We start from the raw sequence: 23,945 nt of genomic DNA, 5'->3' as shown, positions 1-23,945 counted from the left end.
GTCTAATTGTTTTGTTGTTGTTAGCCACACCGTTCTTTTTTAGATAACGTTGCGCGTTTTTTTTTTTTGCGGATTCATTGGTGTGTTCTCTTTTGATATTGTACCTCAAGTTGTCTATATAGAAGTACAACCCCCCCCCCCCCCCTCCCACTGTGATGCCGATGAGGTGCTACTGGTATTAAATAAGTATAGTCCTAGGATTCCGTCCTAAACTAATTAAATTATGGGGTTTTACGTGCCAAAACCATGATCTTATTATGAGGCACGCTGTAGTGGGTGACTCTGGAATAATTTAGACCACCTGGTGTTCTTTAACGTGCCCCTAAATATAAGTACACGGGTGTTTTTGCATTTTCGCCCCCATCGAAATGCGGCCGCCTAAGCATGAATTCCTTGATCACTGCCCGCCTTCTGCTTCGGACGTTGCAGCATGTGTACTCAAATTATTTAAATAAATTGGAATTGATGAAAATGAGTCATTATGTCAGTGCAATACCACGCCAAAACATTGATATGCTTTACTGCTGTTATTTTACATGCGCAACAAACTTAACAAAATCCGTACTTGCGCACCTCGGGCAAAATGTAATGGCGCCGTTGCAAGAGAAGGTTCGCTCTTCGCAGGCGTCTGGTAGCCAACAGGAGCTGCTGCGGCTCACAGGTCGACTGAAGCAGAGTGAAGCGGCGTCGAACCAGCTCAAGGCGTCCTGCGCACTCCATAAGCAGGACGCTATGGCCAAATCAGGCATGTACTCTCTACAACGCGCAGACCATTTCCTTCGTTGCTGAACGGCCTTGCTGTGGCAACATATGTTTACTACAGCGAAAGAGGAGGTCACAAAATCGGTCGGACACATAACCGCTAAGTGATTTTAATGGAAGACGGACCTAGGCGAAGTATGTACCAACCACCCGCACACTGTTGCCGGGTCACATACGTGACCCAGGTGACGGCATTGGCCGCCGACATCGGAGACTCCGCCAGCGGCCACCATAACCGCGTAATGTGGTTTCCCAGATACCTCAAAGTGCAAGTGATTTAATTGGGCTTAATTAAACGTCGAAAGTTATTTTGTTGCCGTTTTGAGAAGCAATCTAGTTAGTGCATCCTTGCACCTGGACACCGCAAATTATTTTTGAGCACCGCTGTGAAACCTACGTGCTGCCACGCAAGGCTAACCAGCCGTCGCGTCTTTTCTTACACGGCGTGGTTCATTAAAAGAAACCACAAAGCATAATACAGTCAAGTTTAAGGAGCTCAAGCAAAGAGACTTTTTTTTTTGCCTTATATGTCAGTAAATGGCGCCTTATAATTTTAGTTCAGAATTGTATGTTGACAAATAATTTAACGAGTATGTTTATTATGCGTCATTTTATTTATACAATTAATCATTATGAACTAATACATTCGATGACATGTTTATTGAGCAAACAGCAAGTCCATTGCATTGCTGCTTATCATCGTCATCATCATCATCAGCCTACATGCTGCTTATGCAGGTTGCCTATTGGCACAACCATTAATATGAGAACCGCAGGTTCTCGTATGACGAGAGCGGTCTGTAAAAATTCCAAACGAAGCCATTGGTGGCTTGGAGTAAAGCTCACTTCAAGGTTTCTGCCTGGTGTTTCCCCCCTATTACTAAGGGGGGGGGGGGGGATTTTCCACAAAATACTTTCTCTTTTTGTTCATTATGCTTACTCTCGATGTGTTTTGCACATTCAGATATAAAAAAAATTTAACTGTCTTTTCATGTGCCGTCATGACAGGGTTAAAATGGACTGCAAAGCTAGTTCATTTTAGTTGAGACGTATTCTCGTAATGAAAAGACAATAGACGTGCAAGAAGACGGAACAGCCGGCGCCCTAACCCGTCAGTTTTTGTGCTGTATTATATCACCTTGTCCTCCGTGATCTGCGATATTAATTTTTCTTTTTAGGTGACTAGGTATGAAACGCTTTCCGGCAACGTCTCTGTACGAGCCGGTCATATTGAGCATGGAAGTTACGCAGGATGTGTGGCATAAGAATCAAAATTAGAGAACCATTGCACCAGTGGCGCGCATCCAAGCGAAACGTTTCTTGCAGACCGGATCGCCTCGCTGGAGGCCACGGCCACTGAACAGCAGTGCCGCATCGAGCAGCTGGAGGCGGAGGCACTCAAGCTGGGGCCGCTGCGTGTCCAGTGCGACGCTCAGCGCGAGAGACTGGCCCACTCCGAGGCTGCGCTCGCCAAGCAGCAGGCAGTGCGTTTCAAGTGCCATGCAGGTGACACGTATACGGACAGTCCGTGTCAACTGGCTGTGTTTTTCACTGCCTCTAAGCAACAGACTCAATTCAGCGCACTCTGGTTGTCTAATAGCCTCCCAACATTATCCTTTCGCTTTTACCAAGTCAGCTTCGTTGAACTGTGCGCTCAAGGGGAACGCTATGTTCCACCTCAAAAACAGATTGAAAAATATCTGTCTAGCTTACGGCTGCAAATATATATCTTTCCTAATGCGGAGGCAATATATACTCTCTGATAACACCGCAGTTCTGGATTTTTACTTACTGTGACAGCAGTTCAATGCTAGAAACTCAATTTGCCTTCGTGTTCGTCCGTCCATTCCGTTACGGTGACCGCTGTCGTCATCAGCCCGTTTTTATTGTCGTCAGGCCACCCAGCTCCACCACAAGGCGAACAAAAATCGAGCTTTGTCCCCAGCCACTGGGATTCGAGCCCACGTCCGTGCAGCGATGGGCGTTGCGGAGTTGGGCCCAGCGCTATCGAGCGAAAACAGCGCTGAGAAATTACTGCAAGGTTTCGTGTTCGACACAGACTCTTAGAGCGATGGCGTCTGTGCATGTATTTGGCAAACCAGAACGAGCAATACTGGACCAATACAAGGAGAACACGGGGAATGCGGGAGATGGAAATTCAAGACGATGAGCAACACAAGAACAAGGTGAGAGCAGGAGCCAGCGTTTCGACAAGTGGACTTGTCTTCTTCAAGGCGACACATGCTCTCCTCGGCACAGTATATATAGGTAGGGTTCTTCTAAAGGGGAGAGAAGGTACGGCGGATGGGTGAGGCACCGAGCGAGAGTGTGTTAGCGGCGAGGGTGTAGAATTGAAAAGAAAGATAATGCACTTCGGTGGAGGAGTTTGAGGCAGCGGCGTGTGTTAGCAGGTTGACGGGTCATTGTAGGTTCCTCTTTTCGTGGAAGGGGCCTGCACGACGGGGAATGCGGGGGGGAGGGGGTGGTATTGGCTCCGCTGGGGGTCAGTGAACTATCGTGTCTGACAGAGCGAATAAAAGTAGCGGGAGAAAAATGGTGCTCCGTGAAAAAAAAAAAAAGAAAAAGAAACGAAAGAAAAACGGGGGGGGGGGGGGGGTAGTAAATACATAATTAAAAGAACGAAAGGAATGAGTGAAAGCAAAGGGATTTCTTAAGTCTTAAGTGCGGAAACGTCTTCGGAAACCCAACTGAAAAAATAGAACAAAAAAAAGAAGAAGAAAAAACAAAGAGAAAAACCGATGCCTCAGTGAACTGCAATCATTGGCTGGCAAACAAGTTAAACTACCGTGTAGTGATTGAAACTACAGAAAAATGCTCTCTCACCTTGGTATACTCAGTCATATAGCGGTCAGCCCACTGCGCAAAACAAGGAACGACAATAAACGTCCACGGTGTGTCTGGGAGTGGGAGACGTCAGTCACCGTTTGGATTCCTTCCCGCACGTGTGCCCGTGTGTCACTGTTTCAAAGCTGTGTCAGCTTTTTTTTTTTTTCTTTCTTCCTTTTTTTTCTTCTTTGGACCCATTTTCATCGTAAATAAAGCCTACGGTTGTCCAACAAAATTTTCTTGGAAGACGGCGCTGTGTCCTCGTTGCGATCTTGTTGTTGTTGTTTTGTCCCTATAGGTTTGGCGCTGTGCGTGTTGACCGCCACCATGACTGAACTGTTCCAACTCGCCCAAATCGTTTGGTATACCCACGCTGGGATGCCTGGGTGTAGGGTCGGTGTCATCGCTGACCCCATAGGCCTTGCGAACAGCGTGCTCGTGTAACTGAAGCAGTATTTGTCGTTTTTTCGAAGACCAGCCCTGGGAGTCTAAGCGTTGTTATCACAATGGAAATTGTGTTTCTAAAATTTGATTTAATCAAATTCCCAGCTGGCCCAAAACACGCCCCTCTTACTTACAAAAGACCACGGATAAGCTACATCTTTGTGCCGCGTACGTGAAGCAGGAATTATTGTAGAAAAAAAAATCAGTTTTCGTACCGCAAAAAAAAAAAAAAAGTCAACGTCACATGAAAACTGCAAAAAAATAAAGAAAAAAAAAACGCCGCCTGCCAGAAAAGAACTTTTCCCGCTAGGCATTGCAGAAAAGCGCAAGCCACTAAACTGGCAACACTGCGCGCTGATATGCGCGGGCACAACGCTCTTGCTGGCAAATCATGCGATAGAGCAGAGCTAACACAGGGAGCGATAAGCAAGCGACAACGGTGAGTGAGCCAGAAAGCGCCCAGAGAGGATCAAAGCACGAAGCGCCGACCTCAAGCAATTTCACTCGACCACCTTCATAGTTGGCACATAGCTGGCACCCTTAGGGCCGCTTTCAGGCCATACCACAAAGTATTTTACTATAAATTGAAATTGGGGGCTTTACCAGCCGAAGCGACGATATGTTATGAGGCACACCGCATTGTCAATATTGCTCCGGATCAATTTCAACCACCTGGCGTTCGTTAACGTTAAAATTTTAATTGTGATGTTTCACGTGCCGAAACGTTGGTGTGCAGTACTGAGGCACAGGGCTTCATTTCGACCACCAGGGGATTCACGGTTGTGGCTTGCTGAGCGTGCGGCCATATTATGATGGAGTTGGAAAGGCAAAAACGTTCGTATATCGCTTTAAATAACTCCAGGTGGTCAAACATAATTTTCACATTTGGCTTCAAAGTTTAATACTTGGCGCCGCCAGTGACTTGAAGAAGGGAAGTTACGATACATTGAGGCAATTTTGTTTTTCCTTTTTCGAGCCGCAGGACACACAGAGAGAGTTATTAGCCAAGCAGCAAAAAGTGGAACAACTGGAGAGGAGACTGAAAACTTTCAAGGATGAGTCCAAGTGTCTCAAGCTGATACAGGCACAGCTCAAAGAGTCCTTATCAGAAGCGAAAGATAGAATATGCCTTCTCAACAACGAGGTGGACCAGAAGGTGCAAGCTTTGAGCAAGAAGGAGCAAGAATTAAGCTCTCTCCGAGAAGGCATGAAGAAAGTGAAGGTAAGACAATACCTATGGTGGTGTTCTCAAATATACTGTTTGTCCTCTTCACATCATATTGTTACGGAGCAGTGGGGCATGGTGTGTCCATGAACAACGAAGACGATTTAGCTAGGAGAGCGCGCGGCTGGTTTGAGCAGCCATCTTGTGTATCCAGCGTTGCTGCAATTGTGCAATTGTGCCCGGTCGGGATGGTTCGGGATGATGTGGTTCGGCATGATTATTTCCGCCAGTCGCCGATGCTTAACGCCGACGCCGGATTTTCTGCGACACGGGGCCCTTAACGCTATCGCGTTAAAAAGAAGAGCAGGAATAGAAGCTCGTCTGACTGCGGCTCCTGTTCTGGTTCATTGAAGCTGAACTGAGCCTTGCCAGCTGAACTAGGCCCACAATAAACATGACGTGGACACACCATGTACACTGGTGAGCAAATATTAGGAGACCGCGAAAATTTTCTTCGCATGCAAGGCTGAATACAAAAGGCCAAGTGCGTGTTTTCAATGCAGTGAATTTATTCCACGTTGCGGCTCTCTTCTAGAAAAAAGTTGAGCTTCGCATAGCCTCTAAACTTGTGCTCGCAATTGAACAATCTACTCATTGTGGCAATACTCGTGCTCTTCATGATGCGCGAGTTTAATGCATTGCTCAATAGGCACCAAACGTGTGTTAATTACAAATGTCGCAAGAGGTGATAAAAGTATAAACTTAATTTAAGCACACTACTATGCAATGAGAGACCAAATCCAAGTAATCAACGTCATTGTCACACGTTGCTTTACAGTTTCGCTTTCCATATAAACGCATTTATTTATGGCCAGTTCTTCAAAATTCACGGACATATTTCGTCTGCCAAAGCACGAGGCTGCTTTCACCTTTCACATGGTTGCTTTCACAAGGTTGTTACGCAATGTCTCATGTCTTCAAATGTAGCAAAAACATGGACGAATGCCACAATATTATTAGCCAATAGCTAGGAAGCCTTCGAGAATTTTAGGCCCATCGGCCTGCTTTCAGCATCCTACAAAATATTCACTGAGGCGATAAAATCAGACCAACACGGTTTAACTTCAGTCAACCCAGAGAACAGCCTGGCTCTGCTGTGGCGCCACTTTTTCAGCGCTCAAGACAGAACGCATGGTCACAAAACTTCTCCCATTCATGCCGTGTCGTCCTGTCACACAATTCAAGCAACCAGATACCTCAGCCTGGATTTAGAAAGACATATTCAACAGTGATTCATATACATGTTATCAGTGAAGAGTATGGAATATATCCAACTTTTATATACGATTCTTATCAAATACAAAAGGCGTTCCCTTCAGTACAGTTACCAGAAAACATGGAGGCATTGCGCAGTCGTGGAGTATGATGAAGCAAACATACAATGAGTTGGGAAATATCTGCAGAGATTCTTCATCTACGTGACCTATATTTTTGAAAATGTTCCTGCATTTTGCCGACCTCACTTCCTCAGGTAGTCACCCAATTCCTGGGTTACCGTGCCATCTTCGGTCACCTGTGGGCAGCCGTTCTGCTCTTAACGTATGACTGAGCTCCTTCTGTAAATGGACAAATTTGTATTATTTGTGTTTGAAATAAATATCAATTAGGTTTGTGTGCGCTTGTGCGCCATACTAGCGGAACCCCTTCACGGCTGTCTTTGTTGCAGTGGGAACTCACGGAAGCTCTGCAAGAGAAAGAAGCCGCGCTAAGTGATTCAAGAAGGCTGCTGGAACGAGCGCTCGTAGAAATGAATGCGGCGTGGGAATCCAAGATCAAGTAAGCTGGCTCGCGAAGGAAAACGCACAGTGCTTCATCAATATGTTTTTTTTTCTAAAATAAGTGCACGCATTGTTGAGCGCTATACATGAAGTTGTTTACACTGTTAGGGCTGCGACATCTTGGTAATGTAGGGCTAGGAATCCGAGTGTCTAAATTCGCCAATAATGCCGCCCAAAGATGGTTGTTGGCTCGACGACATATATATATATATATATATATATATATATATATATATATATATATATATATAATACGGTAAACAGGGCAGAATAATAAGGAAACGGACGACACGACCGCTTACTTCCAACTAATATTATTGCAAACGATTTAGACAGAAAAAAAAAAAAGGAAGAAACAAGACACAGACCAAAAAATGATCGTAACATCAGTGACTACAGGATTCTGAGTCCGCGGGGGGAGGTTCAATTATATTGTTATGAGCCATGCACCTGTCCTACGGACGAAATAGAAGTGGCATAGCAGACGAGAAAGGGGGCGAGCTGTATCTCGGCCGGTGTTGTGGCGCCACTCTCTATTACTTGTAAATATTGTGATAAACCCATTTTGACATGTCCCCGTAACAGTATATATATATATATATATATATATATATATATATATACGCGATTTTCTGGTCAAGTAATTGAATGGATGACGCATGAAGGTCCGCGCTTGACAATCGCGAAAACCTTGGTGACCTCGTGTGTTCGCTGATCCTCTTGATGACGGCGACTTCCTCAAAGTTCAGCCTGCACCAACATGACCGGAAGTGCAAAACCAGATTACGGCCATGCTTCTATTGAACATTATTGGCATGCTCCCGGAGGCGATCGTTGAGGCAATGCCCGCGCCTCGTGGCATCGGCTGCAGTTCAGTTGGATGTCATAAACGAGCCCCGTGATTAATCTGGCGATGTTTCTTTTCACATCATATTCACGCCATATCCTTTCACGTGGGGCAGACCGGGCATTGCCTCAACGATCCTCACTTTTTGAGCCCCGCAAAGCCTCAAAGAAATGTGCAAAAAGTATGCAGATCCCACGCAAGTATGCAGATCCCACGCAGATCCCAGCCCAGAAAGCGAAGCTTTCTGGGCTGTTTGCTTTGATTGACTTTAATTAGTTGGAACGTTGACGGTGAATGTTTAATTTCTTCAGCGCTTAGTAGAATACGAAAGTAGTAAGTTGATGTTGAACATTACCTTGAGTGCTCTACTTCGGTTTGTCTGCGTAGTAAAGGGAACACACAGCGAGACGTGTTTGCTTGAGGCCTTGTTGTGCGCAATTGTTCATAACCTCCGAGAAGGTAAGCATTGTCATTGCCTCACAAGGAACATCGCATCGTGGCACAAGTGTTAAACATTAATTGGATTGTGGGGCTGTACGTGCGACAGCCACAATCGAATTATGAGGCACGCCGTAGTGGCGGAGTCCGGATTAATTTTGACTTCCGGGGGTCTTTAACGGGCACATAAGCACACGAGCGTTTTTTTTTTTCATTTCGCCCCCTTCGGAATGGCGCTGCCGCGGTTGGGATCGCGACCTCGAGCAACGCCATAGCCACAAAGCTACCGCCGCGGGCACAGAAGCGTTGATTGGACGTGCGGCCGCTTGCGTAATGCCGCCTAGATACTACGGTGCTTCAATGCGGCTTTGCTTCTGCACACCTTGCGTGAGTTGTCTGCTTTACAAGTTTGCGCGGTGCTTAAGTATTTTTCAGAAATAACAGAAACGTACCGTGCCTTGAAATTAAGTTTATCGAGTTTAATTGTCCGCAACCGCTGTCGTGTCTAGCGTTTCCTTGCCTTCTTACGTGGCCTTTTCCCTCTCCCGCCCTCCCCTCGTGTACGTGGGCCGCGAGAGAAGAGTGCCAAAATGTCGGTTCTACCCATTCTCTGCATGGAGGAAGGAAAAACAACTAGGAGAGAGCGTCACGTGATTCTGCTAGCCTCGGCAAGCCAACTTCCTCTGAAGCCACGCCTCCCGCTCTCCGGGGCCTTGTGAGTGGTGCCTTTGGGTAGGAATAGGCCCACATGGTTACCTGACCATTCGTGATTGTTTGGCACGTGGTAACGATTAGTAGCGCCTGCCGTAAAAGGCATGGAGGCACATATATAGGAAGTATAATGCGTGGGTTTCTGTTACCGCGGGCGTCGTTCTTCGCTTCAAATGCGTTGCCTTGAAACGTGGTGAAAGACTGGGGAGCCGGACCTATGATGACATAATTTTCAAAGCATCACTTGCGCTTACCACCGCAGTTAGTCAGTGCTCTCACCTCGAAACCCTTCCAGAGAATACCCGAGCGTAGTCTATTGTTTCGTCAAATCAGCTAGCTCTTGTGTACCTTAAACTGCGGTGCGTATTTTCTTGCTAATTCGTGTTCCTCTGTCTTGCACCTATATAAGATGAGACGAGATGTTTCGCGGGATAGTTATTTGTCGCGTGTTTGCTTAGTAAACACGCTAGCGCAAGACAGGGGTAATTGGAGATCGCAGGGAGAGGCCTTCGTCCAGCAGTGGACATAAATATAGGCTGATGATGATGATTATTATGCTTAGTAAAACTGGGCGTCTTTCGTTGTGAAATAAATACCTTGCCTTAGCCTAACTGCACTCTACACACCGAAGTCGTCGCCTTTCCTTGAGATTTACGGGCACTATTTTGTAAGATTATGTGGTGCGACGTCGTTACGCTGTTGAGACGCGCCTATTGAGTTCTCGCCGGTCTGTTGAGACGCAGGAGGCATTGAGCAGAACGACAGTGTCGACGGCGCAACCATCTGCCATAACAATGGGCCGACACGGCCTTAAGTATGGTCGGGGTCCCCGGCTCGCCAGTCGACCGTTGGGCACAAAATGGGACGAATTTTTTTTTTTTTTTTTTTCACACGGGAAAGCAGTCGCTACGGACCCTGGATCGCTTGATCGCCTGCACATGTTTGCGGGGACGGAAGACATCATTGTTTCCCAGAAGTTGCCCCCAAATGCGATGAATCGTCGTCGGAAGGGCGGCTTGGTTGCATTAACACGTTTGCAGGGCGAAATGTTTCCTCTTCCATGAAATCGCCCCGAAACGCGACCAGTCATCCTTGAGGTGGTCCGCCCGGGTTGTTGGGCACAATGCCGGTTAATTACCTGACGCCTTCGTTCGCTACAGCCTTGGCGCCTGTCTACTGCTTAAACTGCGAGCCGCGTGGTGATTTTGTGCGTTACCTGACTGACATAACACAGACTCGACTGCTTCACACACTTGAATTCCTTCACTAAACCTCGACGTACTTTTGCCACGCCTACTATGTGCGCATATTTCGAAACCCCCACAGCAGGCGCAACCAAACCGAGCCGACTGAATCTTCCGCTTGCCTACCACGTGAGGGCCTATTTCCCATCATCCCATTCCTCTAAATTTTTTATGACTAGGCTTCAAGATGGTCACGTGACGCTCCATCATAGTTTGGTCCTTCCTCCATGATTCTCTGCCTTCTCTCCCTACTTCCTCTCGACCATTCTATGTACCTTCCCTCAGGGTTGTTGCACGTTAGTAGAAGGGGAAGTGTTGGAGTTTCTGAAATGCTTTTGAGGGGAGTCATGGATAATTACAGCAGTCAAGGGGGTATTGTGTTGACGCCCATGGAGTGCCAGAGGGCATTGTAGCAACGCGAAGGAAAGGTCCAAACCAGCTTTTCGCGTCGCCTTTCCTCTCTACCACGCCCCTGCATGCCATGCATGCTCTGCACCACCTCCCCACGCGGCGTGCTACACAGACATGGCACAGTGTCAAAACATTTTTCGCGCATTCGGCTGTCCTACTGGCTAAGAATTCGTGTAGCTTTCACAGTGCTGCAACCAGCCTGTGAGAGGAAGTATAAGCCATATGCCATGCCATGCGTGCAACTGGAGAGCATGCGCCAACCAGAATGGCGCCGTCACGGCAGCGGTATATAGTATAGCGCTATGCTAAATGTCTGTAACAACCTTAAAATTGCATTTTCCGTTCCCATCCAGTAAAGAAGGTTATAGGAAATTGCAATAGTACCACTCCGACGGCAAACCCACGAAGCGCTGATAAAGTAAACAGTAGCCGATGAAGCAAAAGCCAGGTGTAGCTGGCCTGGCGATATTGCCACCGAAACCAACACGGACAGAAGGAAGGGCCTTACAAAAGCGAGTGCTAAAAAAAATTAAGTTGTGGGGTTTTACGTGCCAAAACCAGTATCTGATTAGGACGCACGCCGTAGTAGGGGACTCCGGATTAATTTCGAACACCATGTGGTTCGTTAACGTGCACCCAATGCTCAGGTGTTGCTGCATTTCGCCCCCATCAAAATGCGGCCCCCACGGCCGGAATTCGATCCCGCTTACTAGCGCAGCAGCCTAGCCACTAAGCAACCACGGCGCGCCGTACGTGCGTATGTGTGCACTTCTGCAAAATTAAGAAAATGTTCCTTCATAAGATGTCTGGGCATGTCTCGCAGGTTATAGCGGCGACGGTTAGACGATGCAGCTCCTACCGAAAGCCACACGTCCCGCTCTTAGCGTTTCATATTCTGGCGTCATAGTGCAAGTTCGTGTGATGTTACAAGATTGGGGCAGAAAAAAAATTGGTTGGTTAATCATTCCTTTAAAGCACAATACGATTCGATATCATGAATTATGTGAATCAGGGACCCTGCTACAAATGATTCGTAAATAACGCTTTGTTCATTGGAATAAGCGCAGCTTCTGGCATTATTCATAAAAATCTCAAGGTTTAAATTAGACCCGCACGCAAATTCTGAAAATTGGTGTCGAGCCTACGTTCGAAGCACACAGAGACTCTTATTGTCAAAAGTCATTCTGCCTTGTTCACAATTCTTGAAGTCTTGATATCTGTGACAATGTTGACTACAAGCATTCCGCTCACGACGCACGGTCTATTGCAATCTAAATAAGTGCATGTATTGAATCTCCTTGCATGACGGATATTTTTGTCAGCAGAAGTAGAATGGCCCAATAACTATATGCCCAAAAAGCCTCATCTAAAGAAATCCTGTATCTTAAATGAGAAATGCATCCAACCAGCTCAATGCAGCCACGATGGGGTGCGTTACGCATGCCCCTCACGCGGTGTCGTTGAAATAAAAGCTGGTTCTGCTGCGTGGCAAGCATGCAGATAAAACTAGCGGATGTTTTATGGTAACGTTAACAGTATATTTAAAACTGGCGCATGTCATATAGCACTATTCCACTCATTCCGCTGGATTACCCAAGGATGGAGACTTAAATGGAAAATGAGACATCCACCCAATCGTAGCAATTGCTACAAAGGAAACCCATACGGTTTCCTCGAAAGAAAAGGCTCACAGTTCAAGAAAAATTCGTCCTAGTCTGGGACTCGAACCCGGGACCACCGCCTTTGCGGGGCAGCCGCTGTACCATCTGAGCTAACCAGGCGGCTAGCAGATGGTTCGCTTAAGTTATACTTAGACGGAAAATGAAAATGCATAATTAATGAAATGTAACAAAATTCGTAATAAATTTTTAAACTATTCATTCTAGCGCACATATTGCAATACGCGGACTGAAGCGAGTGATTTGACAGGACACATACACCAGGAATATATTTTGAAACTACCACCAGTTTTGAGATAGGTGCAGCCAAACTTGCGGCAAAAAAAAATGCCCTGTTTTTCCGCTCGTTTTCAATGAAACGCATTTCTTATATACTCAAGTTGAAAAACTACTGGACCACCAATGTATTTCGTCGCAAACATTGGGAACGTTTAACTCGAAATTGGTATCATCCTCAGAACTCATTCCAAGTGCATATGGCACTCAAGGTTAGCGCCTTCAGTTCTTAAATTGCAATATGTGCAATTATGTAGTTAGTTTTAAAAGGTACTTATTAAAATAATATGATCTTGTCAAGTATTGTATTTTTCTCGCGCATTTAATGTACGCCTCTTAGTGTGATCCAGCTCAAGAAGTAGAATTGGGCTACATGGCACGAGTGATTTGTAAAAATGCCGTTGACGAAAAAAAAAAAAAAAAAAAACGCCGTGTATGGGGTACGAGAACTGCCATGCCGGCATGCAAGGCAATGTTACAAGTATATTTCAAGCGCAGCGTGCTAGCTGAGCATTAGCAATCTTTAAAGCGGCGAAAGAAGCCGCTGTACAGAAACGAAGACCTGCAACCGACCGCGTACGAACGAACAATAAAATACGAGATCCTAAAAATTTGGTTATTTTCAGCCCGTGAGATTTGGCTTCCTGACAGGCACCCACAATAAGTGGGTCGAACGGGCGAAAGAAAATTATGCGCAAAGCGGCGTGCTCGAGCAAATGCAACCATGAAATGGCAAAATTTGCCGAGCCCAGCAGTCCGTTCAATTCGAAGCGTGAATGAGCTAGACTGCCGCAGTCACCAAACGAAAGTGAGAAGAACGGCACACGCGACATATACGCTGCTGCCGCAAACGAATCATGGCGCGAGAACGAAGGGGATTCGAGGCGGGAATGTTCGGGGCTACCCAGCTTATTATTTCGGCTACGCGAGACTGCCTGATCGCCTACGTGGTCGCACAAAATGCATGAATGGCGCGCCAGTGGAAGAGCTAGCCGAATTTGTAAGTTACGAGCAAGTGCAAGTTGCGAATTTGTTGCAAGTTGCGTCTACTTGTGAAAATTATTATAACTATTGACACAAAGTTAAATGAAACCAAAGTTGCAATACGCTGCAAATAAACTTTGCACAAATAAAATTTCTGCAAATACTTACTATATAATGTGGTGCACATTTCAGTTCGTTGTGCTGTTGTTGCAAATTATTTCTTTCGCAATATGAATAGTCTACGAAAAGCTCGGTAAAACGACCCCGTCTGGATGAAATGCATAATGCTGATCCCCGTCAAAGCGCACATGAACATTTATAGCACCCATTTTAGCTGACGTATTTGAAAGCATAGATGCTTAATTTTAAAAAGCGATTGAACGGACTGGTTTGGTCTCACATCTTCAGATAACTCGACAGTGGAGAGTTTAAGAAATTCGGAATCAATCATCTTAAGAGGATACCGTTGTTTACTACTTGACTGAACACCTGACAGCTCATTTGCGATGCTGCTCAATGGGAAAATTTAGGCAGAAGCGATAAACCTGCACATAACGTGTAGGTAAGCAAGTTAGAAAAGGCACCGTGATCAAAATTACTGCAGAAACTCCCTTGTGGGATTGATAATGCGCAAGCTTTATTTCCAGTCGCGCATCTTGCACTCATGCAACGAATGATTGATTGAGTGGCCGAATTACGCGCACAGCGGCTGACTGTGTCGAGGTGTGCGGCAAGTATTGCAATGGCCTGTTGCAATGACCTAATCGGTGAACCTAATTAGTTTGACTAATTCTTATTGGGCAAAATTAATGTAACTTGTAATTAATCTAAATTAGAATTAGTTCATGTAACATGAAATAATCTTCATTACCCGTATGAAATTTGATTTGGCTTAAGTATTATAATCGTAATTAACCTTAATTAGATTTAGGTCATCTCCATTACCCTCAATTCTTCCCGATTAGCATTATTCAATTTATAGTTAATCAAAATTACGCTTATTATAACCCTAAGTTCTCTCATAATTATATTGAATAAGTATAATTACTTCAACCTCAATTACTCTTGACTAGGCTAATTAAGCCAACCTAAATTAATTGTAACTACCCGCACTATTATTATTTAGCCTAAATTATTCGTTATTGCGCTTAAGTAATTCTTTCGTAATTATTCTCCATTAGGCTTCCTTACCCTTTCTTAGTCTTAAGTATTAATAGTTAGGCTTGATTAATGGCGTCGTAGTTATTCTTAATTAGGCTTAATTCACCTTCATTACCCTGAATTAATCCTGATTAGCCCTAATCAATTTAATGTTAATTCATTCAACTTAGGTATGGCCGCTCACGGAAGACCCAGCGGTGACTGTTGCCAACCGCGGTGAAGCATTAATGAGGGCCCCTGTAGCGTCGACTAAGAACCACATCGCCTGCACTATGCTGCTTGCGATGCCGGTTTCTCCACAAGCGGCTGCAGACGTCCTGATTTACCTGCAGCGCGGCCATATATGTAACATATAGACTAGCTTCAAACTTCATAAAGTGTAAAGAAAAGAAAATTTTGCAATTGACTCAGAATGCTTGTCATCTCTAGCAATGAAATTGATTGCGGCGGTAACTCTGCAAAACATGTTTCAAGTAATATTTTTTTCTGGAAAAATCTACGCCGGCAGCTCGTACCACAGTGCGCAAAAGCGCGATTTTTTTTTTTCGTCTTTTTTCCCGTGGCTGATAATGAAAGCCCGACTTTAGACGCGGCTGGATGGTTAGTCCCCTAGTATTTTTTTTTTTCATTCTCTTTTTTCGCGGGCTTTTCTGATCAACCGGAAAAAATAAACGGGCAAAAAGTACATGGCTAAAAACATGGCAGTTTTAGGATTCTTGCAATTTTGGGCGAATTTTTCGTTGACAGCACGCCATTAAGAGCAGTAATTTAAACCTTAACTAATTGTAAGTTCATATTAAATTGAATGGTATCAACAAAAAAGTTAGTCGCGGCTACTCTACTCGACTGTGAACGATATGCGCTTGGTTATCACCGCGTAGAATGGCCCGTCTTTTTTTAAAAACACGATGCATGATAGCTGGGGCACCATGTATATACAGCGTGCAGTTATGGGCTATTTGGGGACCTGTGCAGATATTTCTTTCATCGCAGGAAAATAAATTTGGCGGCAAAATATCACGATGTTACAGGCACCGCAAGGGTTTTGTGTACGTATGCTATTTGCCATTCGCCTTCCTGAATCACTATTGACTGGAATCTGCTCTTACAAACAGCGTAAGAACTTGAGAATACCGGGCCTGCTTATTAACACATCGGGTGGGGTCGGCTGCTTTGCTATAAATAAGGACATGAGAAGCAATTCTCGGAGAGACAACGCATTCTAGATCTGCTTTCCTTATTAGGTCCATATCCAAAGCAATAATTCATATGAGCGTTCCGGCTAAGATATTCAATCTATTATTTCATCAAACAAGGATGGCGCCATTATATTATTTAGAAACTTGTATACAAGCTCACGATGCAAGGAAAACAGTATTTCCCAATGGGCCATGAAAATCCGGTGGACATCCGAATTATATCTGTACGTCCACGTCCAGAGCCGCTTATCCCCAAGATTGCCCAGGGACGTTGTGTTCCGGTTATTTTGAACGTCCCCCAGACAACGCAAAGACATCCTGAGGTTGTCCGCAGCATTTGGAATCGCGGATATTTCAACATCCTCAGGTCATCCTAAAATGTCCTCAACCGATCCTACTCGGATCCATTTGTCCGTCCAAAGAACATACTGTGAACGTTCTTCGGACATGGTGCCAGGACCATCTCTGGACCAATTGTGTACCTTTCCAGGATGTACTCTTGGCCACTTAAATAAGCTGTGAATGTGATTACATACTGGTGCTGTACAATGGAATTACTTGTGCAAATGTCACTGCACCCAAATCCATTTTTCTCCAAATCATATACTGCAAACATTTCTTTACGTTCTGCCAGGACCATCTCTAGACCACCAAGGTACGTCTCGAGGATGTGCTCACGCCCACATCTAAATAAGCCATGAACGTGATAATATGGTGGTGTTGTAACATGTAACATTTGTCTAAATCTCACTGCTGATGTACTCATCAAATATCTCATGTACACATCACAATGCAATGTGTAACATGCTTCTTATCACAAAAAAGGCTCACAATAGCTTAAATATAAAATTTATTATTAAAACATGAATACGTAGGGCATCACTCTTGTTGCACAAAAAATTGACTGCCTGCTACAGCCATGGGTAATAAAGTGCAAATGACTAAAAATGTCTAGAAAATGAGCAATTAAAATACAATCCTCGAACATTAAAAACTGAAAAGCAAAAATGAGTATTAAAATCAGAAAATTATCCTTAAAACGAAAAGTTGTGGCGGCAAAAAAGTCCTCTGCACTGTGCTTGGCACATGCTGAACTTCGGTGAGGCCTGCCTTGTCACTCCAGTTCTAGAAAAGATGCACAATGCATCACAGATTCAGGGTCTCCGACTTACTTTTACAAGCGAAACGAGGAAAACACATGTGAAAAGACATGCCAGTCACTTAGCAATTGAAAGTCTACTCGTCAATTAAAAGGGAGATTTCGGAAATGAACTCAATGAGTAACAAGTGAAGGCATATACTATCATAAAAGAAGGTCAGTCGTGCAAGCACGGACACAAGCGAACCAGGCAACATAAATAACCTTCTTTCACGATGAATCCCCACCAACTAGCTCAACTTTCTGTAGTTCTAAGCATATACCATATTTATTCGATTATAAGGCGAAGGTGTAGTGGGGGGACCCAAAAAAAGGAATTAGCATGAACACTAATATAAGGTGATACAGAATAGCTGACGAATTATTGAGACCCGGCGGGAGTCGCTTGAAATATTGAATCGTACAGCGCCTAATATTACTCCTGAGGTGTCGGCGGTGGAAGCCCCTAGAATAAACAAAATGACTGGTTCGGATTATTTGCGAATTTCACCTCATGGAGTGGTTTTGCAGCAGGGCGGCGCCCACTGCCACGAAGCCACATTTCGAGGCAAAATTCACGTATAACCGTCACCTTCTCTTTATTGTTAAATTTTATTTTTGAATACTTAGTATGGAATATACACACAGAATACTGTATTGCCTTACCTGCCAAAGTTTATTGGTTGCTACAACTCAGGGTCCCCAGAGATGTAGCGCCGTCGTCGCCATACTGAAAAAAAGAACTCAATCTATCAGCCTCGCATATATATATGGTGTGTGGTGGTGACTTCAAGGCTAAGGATTTCGTCAAAATACCTCGCCTTTTATTCAAATAAATATGCAAAGTGGCCACTTCATGCAAACTGAAGAGTACCAGCATATAAAACTTGCAGTCTGTATGGGTATTCTACCAAACAATGTTAAACTGCCCAAATATAATCCTATTTCTCATTGAATTTTCAAGCACCTATCAGATCAGCTGCAGGAAAACCTTTGAAGTATATTTAATAATTAAATATTATTAGGTGGAAGCCTAAATTTAAAAATTATGAGCACCTATCAGAAGAAATACTCACCAATGACTTTCTCAGACTGTTTGTTATTTTTTCTAAGCTCCTCCACAGCGTGTCTGAGCCACGTTTTGAGAACATCCTCAACTTCGCTTCTTTTTACAGTTTCAAATGTGCACTTCACACTTTCTGCTAAAATAGGAACAAGATCTGTAGTTATCTTGACATTCAGTCATGACATAACCGAGGGCAGGGTCATTACAGAAAGTATAACAAAAAAGAATGGGTTGCAGCGTACTTTATACAATTAGCCTAATGCTCTTTAATTATTAACTGTCAAATAAAAAACATTCCAGCATATACATTTAATTCAGTTATCTTACTTACTTGGCCACGATAGGAGGCAGAGGTTTATGGGCAAGCCAGTGATGAACTATTTTAATAGCAAATAGTATCGACTTCAGAGTGGAGAAAGATTCAAACTTCACAACTTGTATGTTTCAGACATGCGGCTAGAAACCACACATGGCCTTTGGAGGTGTTTTGCGCAGTCAATGTAGCCTTCCTGATTATTGTATCAGCCAACAGGTACCACTTGTTTAATTTATATGACACATGATGCACCTTTGTGATGCTTCACCTAAAGGTAGTTTATAATCGTACATGCACTCTCTTCAACGTGAGCTTATATTCTTTGGCAGTTGGGCAATGTCCACACAGAGTTCTTGTCGAGACGAAATTAAGGAATGATTATTAGTCAATAGCAAAATTACTCCTTAAAGGTGCAAGGGTTTAAAAACTATCCTATCTTCAGATGCACCACAGCAGCCTGCTGAAAGCTACATACTATGTGTGTACTTTAATGCTCTAAGTTCATTTCCCTGCAGGATGAAGGGTACGGAACTTACCAAAAGCAGAAACAGGATACTGATAAAAGTTTGTGGTAACTGACATAACTGCAGTGGTGGATAGACATGATACAGTGTGTGCCAGGTTAAGCTTGAAAGACAACTGAAACTTGAATTACGTAATCAAGCAAGCGTACTTACTATATATCAGGTCACACATAGTCAGTGACGAGAAACTCTTTTTTCCTTTTTATCCGAGCCAACTATAGTGAACAGCGACTTCCTGGGTCATGAGGGCTTCAAGATAGCGGCGGGTAGACAAACTAACATTTATCCCTCCTTAGGCAGCGAGTTCCCGCATCTGCAATTTACGAGGTTTTATACCAATAACAGGAATGCCAACAGACTACAGTTCAGATAACACTAAGCAATTGTTTTATAGCAGGTCAATTTTGAAGCAACCCACTGACTGAAAGCGAGTTTCAGGCTGCAGTGCAAGGTTCAGTAAAGCGTAATTTACATTTTGTACCAAACAGCATGCAACAAGTTTCTAACATGGTACTATGCTCTGCACAGGCGTTTTGAACCTGAGACGTCAGCACTTAGTATTTCACAAAAAAAGAAAATTCAATGCAATTATAAATGACAAACAAAGCAGTTGTTTTATTTCATTTGTGCACTAAAGAATTCCTACAATGGCACTGTAACAAACCTTTAACACCTTTAACAAACCTTTAAGACCAGTGGACCACTATAAAGCACAAAAACCTGAATTATGTTGCTTTCCAGAGATCTATGTCAGGTAGGCCTCTTGGACGTCTATTGAAGTCAGATGGGACAAATAGAGAAAGCTCAGTTTGCTTGGCTGAAATCTGATTTTGTGCAGAGGCCCCTTGTCTAATCTGCTTTGGATCTCGAAACCACAGCAGAAGCAGTTTTCGCGTGACTCCTAGGCACTCAAGATGCATATAATCCAGTGGCACATCTTTCACCAAGCCAACTGGCAAGTCCTCGATAACTGTATGGCCAATATGGCGTTGCTCTTGAAACTGGCCTCGAAATGTGATGTTGCTGCACAGACTCCCACTTTTTGCCGGAAAGCACACTCTCCCTTCACTGTAGAGGCCTTTCACAGTGCATTTCGTACAGCTGTAGTACCCAGTGTGGTTTCTTACGTTGAGGATAAATGCTCTTGCAGGTGCATCACAGATGATGGCATTTATTCTGACAGATATAACCTGTGCACCAGAACAGATGCCAGAGCTAACGATTTCCTTAACTGCATTATAACAAACTGACGAAGAAACTGATTTGCATCATCTGGTTTTCTCTAGCCAGAGAAGACACCCACAACAAATGGGTCATGAGCTTCGATTTCTTTCACATGACAAAGTATCGTCTAAAAGTGGTTCCTCGAGCTCTTTGCCAGGGGGAGCCCATCAACATGAAAACTGAAAGCAAGCTCCAATGGTACATTTTTTTACTATTTCTGGCAGCTCACGAAGAGGTTGCACACTACCAAAGTGGCAGTACTGCCCTCCAGCTATGTTGACTATGCTTAATGACTTGCTTGGCGTTTCTAGCAGTGTTCTTGCCGATCACGGAAGATAAGAAAGACACTCATGGCCATGCAAGATTCTCAAAAGGACAGTAACTGAGCTGTGGAAACAGCCATACTGAATGGCCCGAACGGCGCGACATCGTCTATCTCAGCTTGCTCTTCTAGCTTTCACATTACTGTGCTCCACTCGCTCTTGTAGGTAATCAGAATCCAAACTGCTGCTGCAGAACACGGAGTCGTGCTCGACGCTAGGCCGCTCACGTTGGTAGGTTTCTGATGCAACATCACTGAACAATGGGTTCCCACTAGCAGCGTCAAGTTGATTGCGCTGAGTGCTCTCTTCAGAGCCAGATCGGTACACATTGTTGAGCTCGCTATCAGTTCCAGTTTGCGATAGATTTAAGGTCATAAAAAATAATCCACTCTTCGGTTTCTCAGGCGGCGAAACCATCGGACATCGTTCGCCGACATGACAGTGCACACTAACCGCTAACTATGCGTAAAAAAGCAGCCGTCGCTAGAATACCGCAACAGACTCCTTCACTTAATGTTTTTACTTCACTAACAAATAAAAATGCACTCACCTCCTTTTTCGGATCTGGAATGCATGACTGAGAACAAATACGGCAACGGAGGGACAGCAGACTCGCGGCCATGGGAACACAGAAAACGCGCCCGAAGCGCTGGTCTCTCTAGCGCTGGCGCTTGACTGGCTTTCGTCTGGACGTGACTTGACTTCGTTGCATGCGCAACGTTGACAACATCACCTGATCTCAAAGGCTTTACGTTTGTGCTCAACATTAAGTGCCAGAAGCCGCAAGCCTCCGAGATTGCGCTTTGTTGTGAGCACGGTGGTTGAGAGCCTGCGCCAAGTGTTTCCGGCTCTTTCTGCATGCAGCCCGCTAAAGCACAGCCTAGAAAAACATCAGGAAAAGGCCGGTTGGAAGAGAAAAAAACATAAAGGAAACTCCTCTGAGGAATTCTAAGCATTGTAGATGCAAATCTACCTTACGCAGAGCTGCCCGTATGAAACATTGATCGGTGCTTTCTTAGCTTTCTCGTTGCGGTGTCCGCTCATGCGCGCTCTATTCTCAACGATCGATCTTTTTCTGGGGCTTCCCATATTGCTTGCTACCTCCCTTTTGGTAGAAGTTTCAGCATTCTTGCCTAGAAAATTTGCGTAGGTTTAAGCTTGCTTCAGCTAAGCCGCGGGTGTGGAAGGGTCACCGGGATTGGCCCACCCACCTTCGCCGCGTGGGTCGGCCCGGTGTTGAACAACCGCCGGGATCGGCCCACATAGCATTATACGGTACCCCATGCATTCCTAAGGAGCGCATCGGTCACATATATGTTACAGACGTGCAGACAGGCAGATTTCGGAGGCAAGCTTAGCCAAAGACTGCCTACGCATTAAAGGAGAGGAGCGCGTGCCATTTTTCCACACAGCACGGCTAAGCGGCAGTGGCGGGGCGACGGTCCACCTGCGCCTGTCTCGCGCACATCTAGAAGCTACATGCACCATCGATCTCAAGATGTACGCTTTCTTACGGAGCTATATATATATATATATATATAGTAGTAACTGGATTTTTCAATGGTCCAAGCGTATTTAGGAAAATCAGAAGCACAACTATATATATATATATATATATATATATATATATATATATATATATATATATATATATATAATTGTATATTTACTTACTATTTCCAAGAGGAATTCATGCCGCTCACTTAAGCGCACTGCACGTTTCATGGCATAGGTATGGTGGTTCGCATATCGTTCGTTGCGGCAGGCGTCGGCAGTTTTGTCACTATCGGGAATTGGCAATTTATTACGCTAATGAATTTATAATTTGTTGGAAAAAAATCTAGGCTCTTTTCAGGACTTCCACAGGACGTCCTATCATGTGCATTTTCTGGATTAAACTGCAGGCTCTTTTCAGGACTTCCAGAGGATGTCCTATCATGTGCATTTCCTGGATAAAAATTTAGGCTCATTTCGGGACTTCCAGAGGACGTCCTATAAGGTAGATTTTCTGGAACAAATACCAGGACGTGCTAGGGACGTCCTCAGAACGTCCACTGCGGGATGAGGACGTTTTGACCATTTGAGGACATCCTAAGGATGTTTTGTGTTGTCTGGGCCGTTTTATTTTTAATCACGAACGTCCTAAGGACATCTGCACTGGATTTTATGCGGACGTCATGCTTCAGACGACAGACGGACATCCATGGGACATCATCTATTTGATTATTTCTCAACAGCTTCTGCACTGCATATGGTGGACATCGCATAAAGTCTCGATCGTGAATTCACAGACTTTTTGCTAAACTGTGCTAAACTATGCCAGCTTGACGCGAGTTTTCATTTTGTAAGTGAATTAATTGGAAGCGAAATAAAGCTAACCCAACTGAAATCATTTGACAGATTTTTCACTGATATTATGTTATCAAAGTTTATGTTCATGTTACAAAACATGTACCAGTTTGATGGAAGTTCCCAGATTGAAAATGAAAAAGCTGTGACATCAGTTTACTGTGATAGCTAAGTTAGCTGAAGTTATTTTTGAGGTAGCTCTGATCGTCATTGTGTATGTAATTTCGTGTCAAGAAAGTGTTTGTTCATATTATAAAAAGTGGCCTAGCATTTTTTTGAGTAAAAGAATGTAGATCACTGCCTCATACACTGTGACACTTCCTTTTGAGTCTGTGATATCTTAGTTGCAGCATATGTACATTGTAAAAGAATCCAGGCAACTGAATGCTGCAACAGTATTAATCCTGACAAGTACCAAGAGGTCCAATATGGTGTGGCGCAAACTATATACATGTATAGACATCTCTGCTAATTCCCAATGGGCATTGAAAATCTCTCGCACGTCTGGATAAGATCCCGACGTCCAAGTTTAAGAACAGTCATCCCGGGAACATGCCGTGGATATCATTATCGGACTAATTTTAACATCCACTTCTTCTCCTCCTGCGAACGTCCTTAGGTCATTCGTGCTGGATATTTTGCCAACGGACCCGAGCCTGACTTTGTTCGGATTTTTAGTCACCCAGGTGCCCCTGTTGAGCATTTCTGCATTTGGAAATGCCAACGAAGAACCGGAGTCGAGTTCATTCAAGCTATGTGAACCACATCTAGCTTTGTTTAATAGACATCAACGTTTCTCAGCCAAATATCAACCAGTCTTCAAATGTTAACATGCAGCATAAACTAAAACAAATTCGAAATCTACCTGCCATTTTTAAATTCTTTTGGAGAGCATTCATGTACCAATGGAGGCAGGTTTATGGACATATTCTAATGCACAGCGTGATCGTAAGCTTCTCAAGCTTTTGTGACTGTCTCATTATTTTTGCTTGCTGCGCC

General features: G+C 44.3%; 1 protein-coding gene across 1 annotated transcript in view; it reads left to right on the top strand.

Moving 5' to 3' along the window:
* The first annotated feature begins 588 nt into the window (after positions 1–588).
* Positions 589–23,945, top strand: part of LOC125942680 (centrosomal protein of 83 kDa-like) — a 41,515-nt gene continuing 18,158 nt past the window's right edge. The window contains exons 1-4 of the mRNA XM_049660940.1: positions 589–745; positions 2,089–2,246; positions 5,036–5,275; positions 6,945–7,054. Coding sequence (XP_049516897.1) covers positions 589–745; positions 2,089–2,246; positions 5,036–5,275; positions 6,945–7,054 — 665 coding nt within the window. The remainder of the gene's footprint in view (positions 746–2,088; positions 2,247–5,035; positions 5,276–6,944; positions 7,055–23,945) is intronic.

Source organism: Dermacentor silvarum, chromosome 1 (genome assembly GCF_013339745.2).
Source record: "Dermacentor silvarum isolate Dsil-2018 chromosome 1, BIME_Dsil_1.4, whole genome shotgun sequence".
In the NCBI taxonomy this organism is placed as follows: domain Eukaryota; kingdom Metazoa; phylum Arthropoda; class Arachnida; order Ixodida; family Ixodidae; genus Dermacentor; species Dermacentor silvarum.
This window is presented reverse-complemented; position numbering and strand designations above follow the sequence as displayed.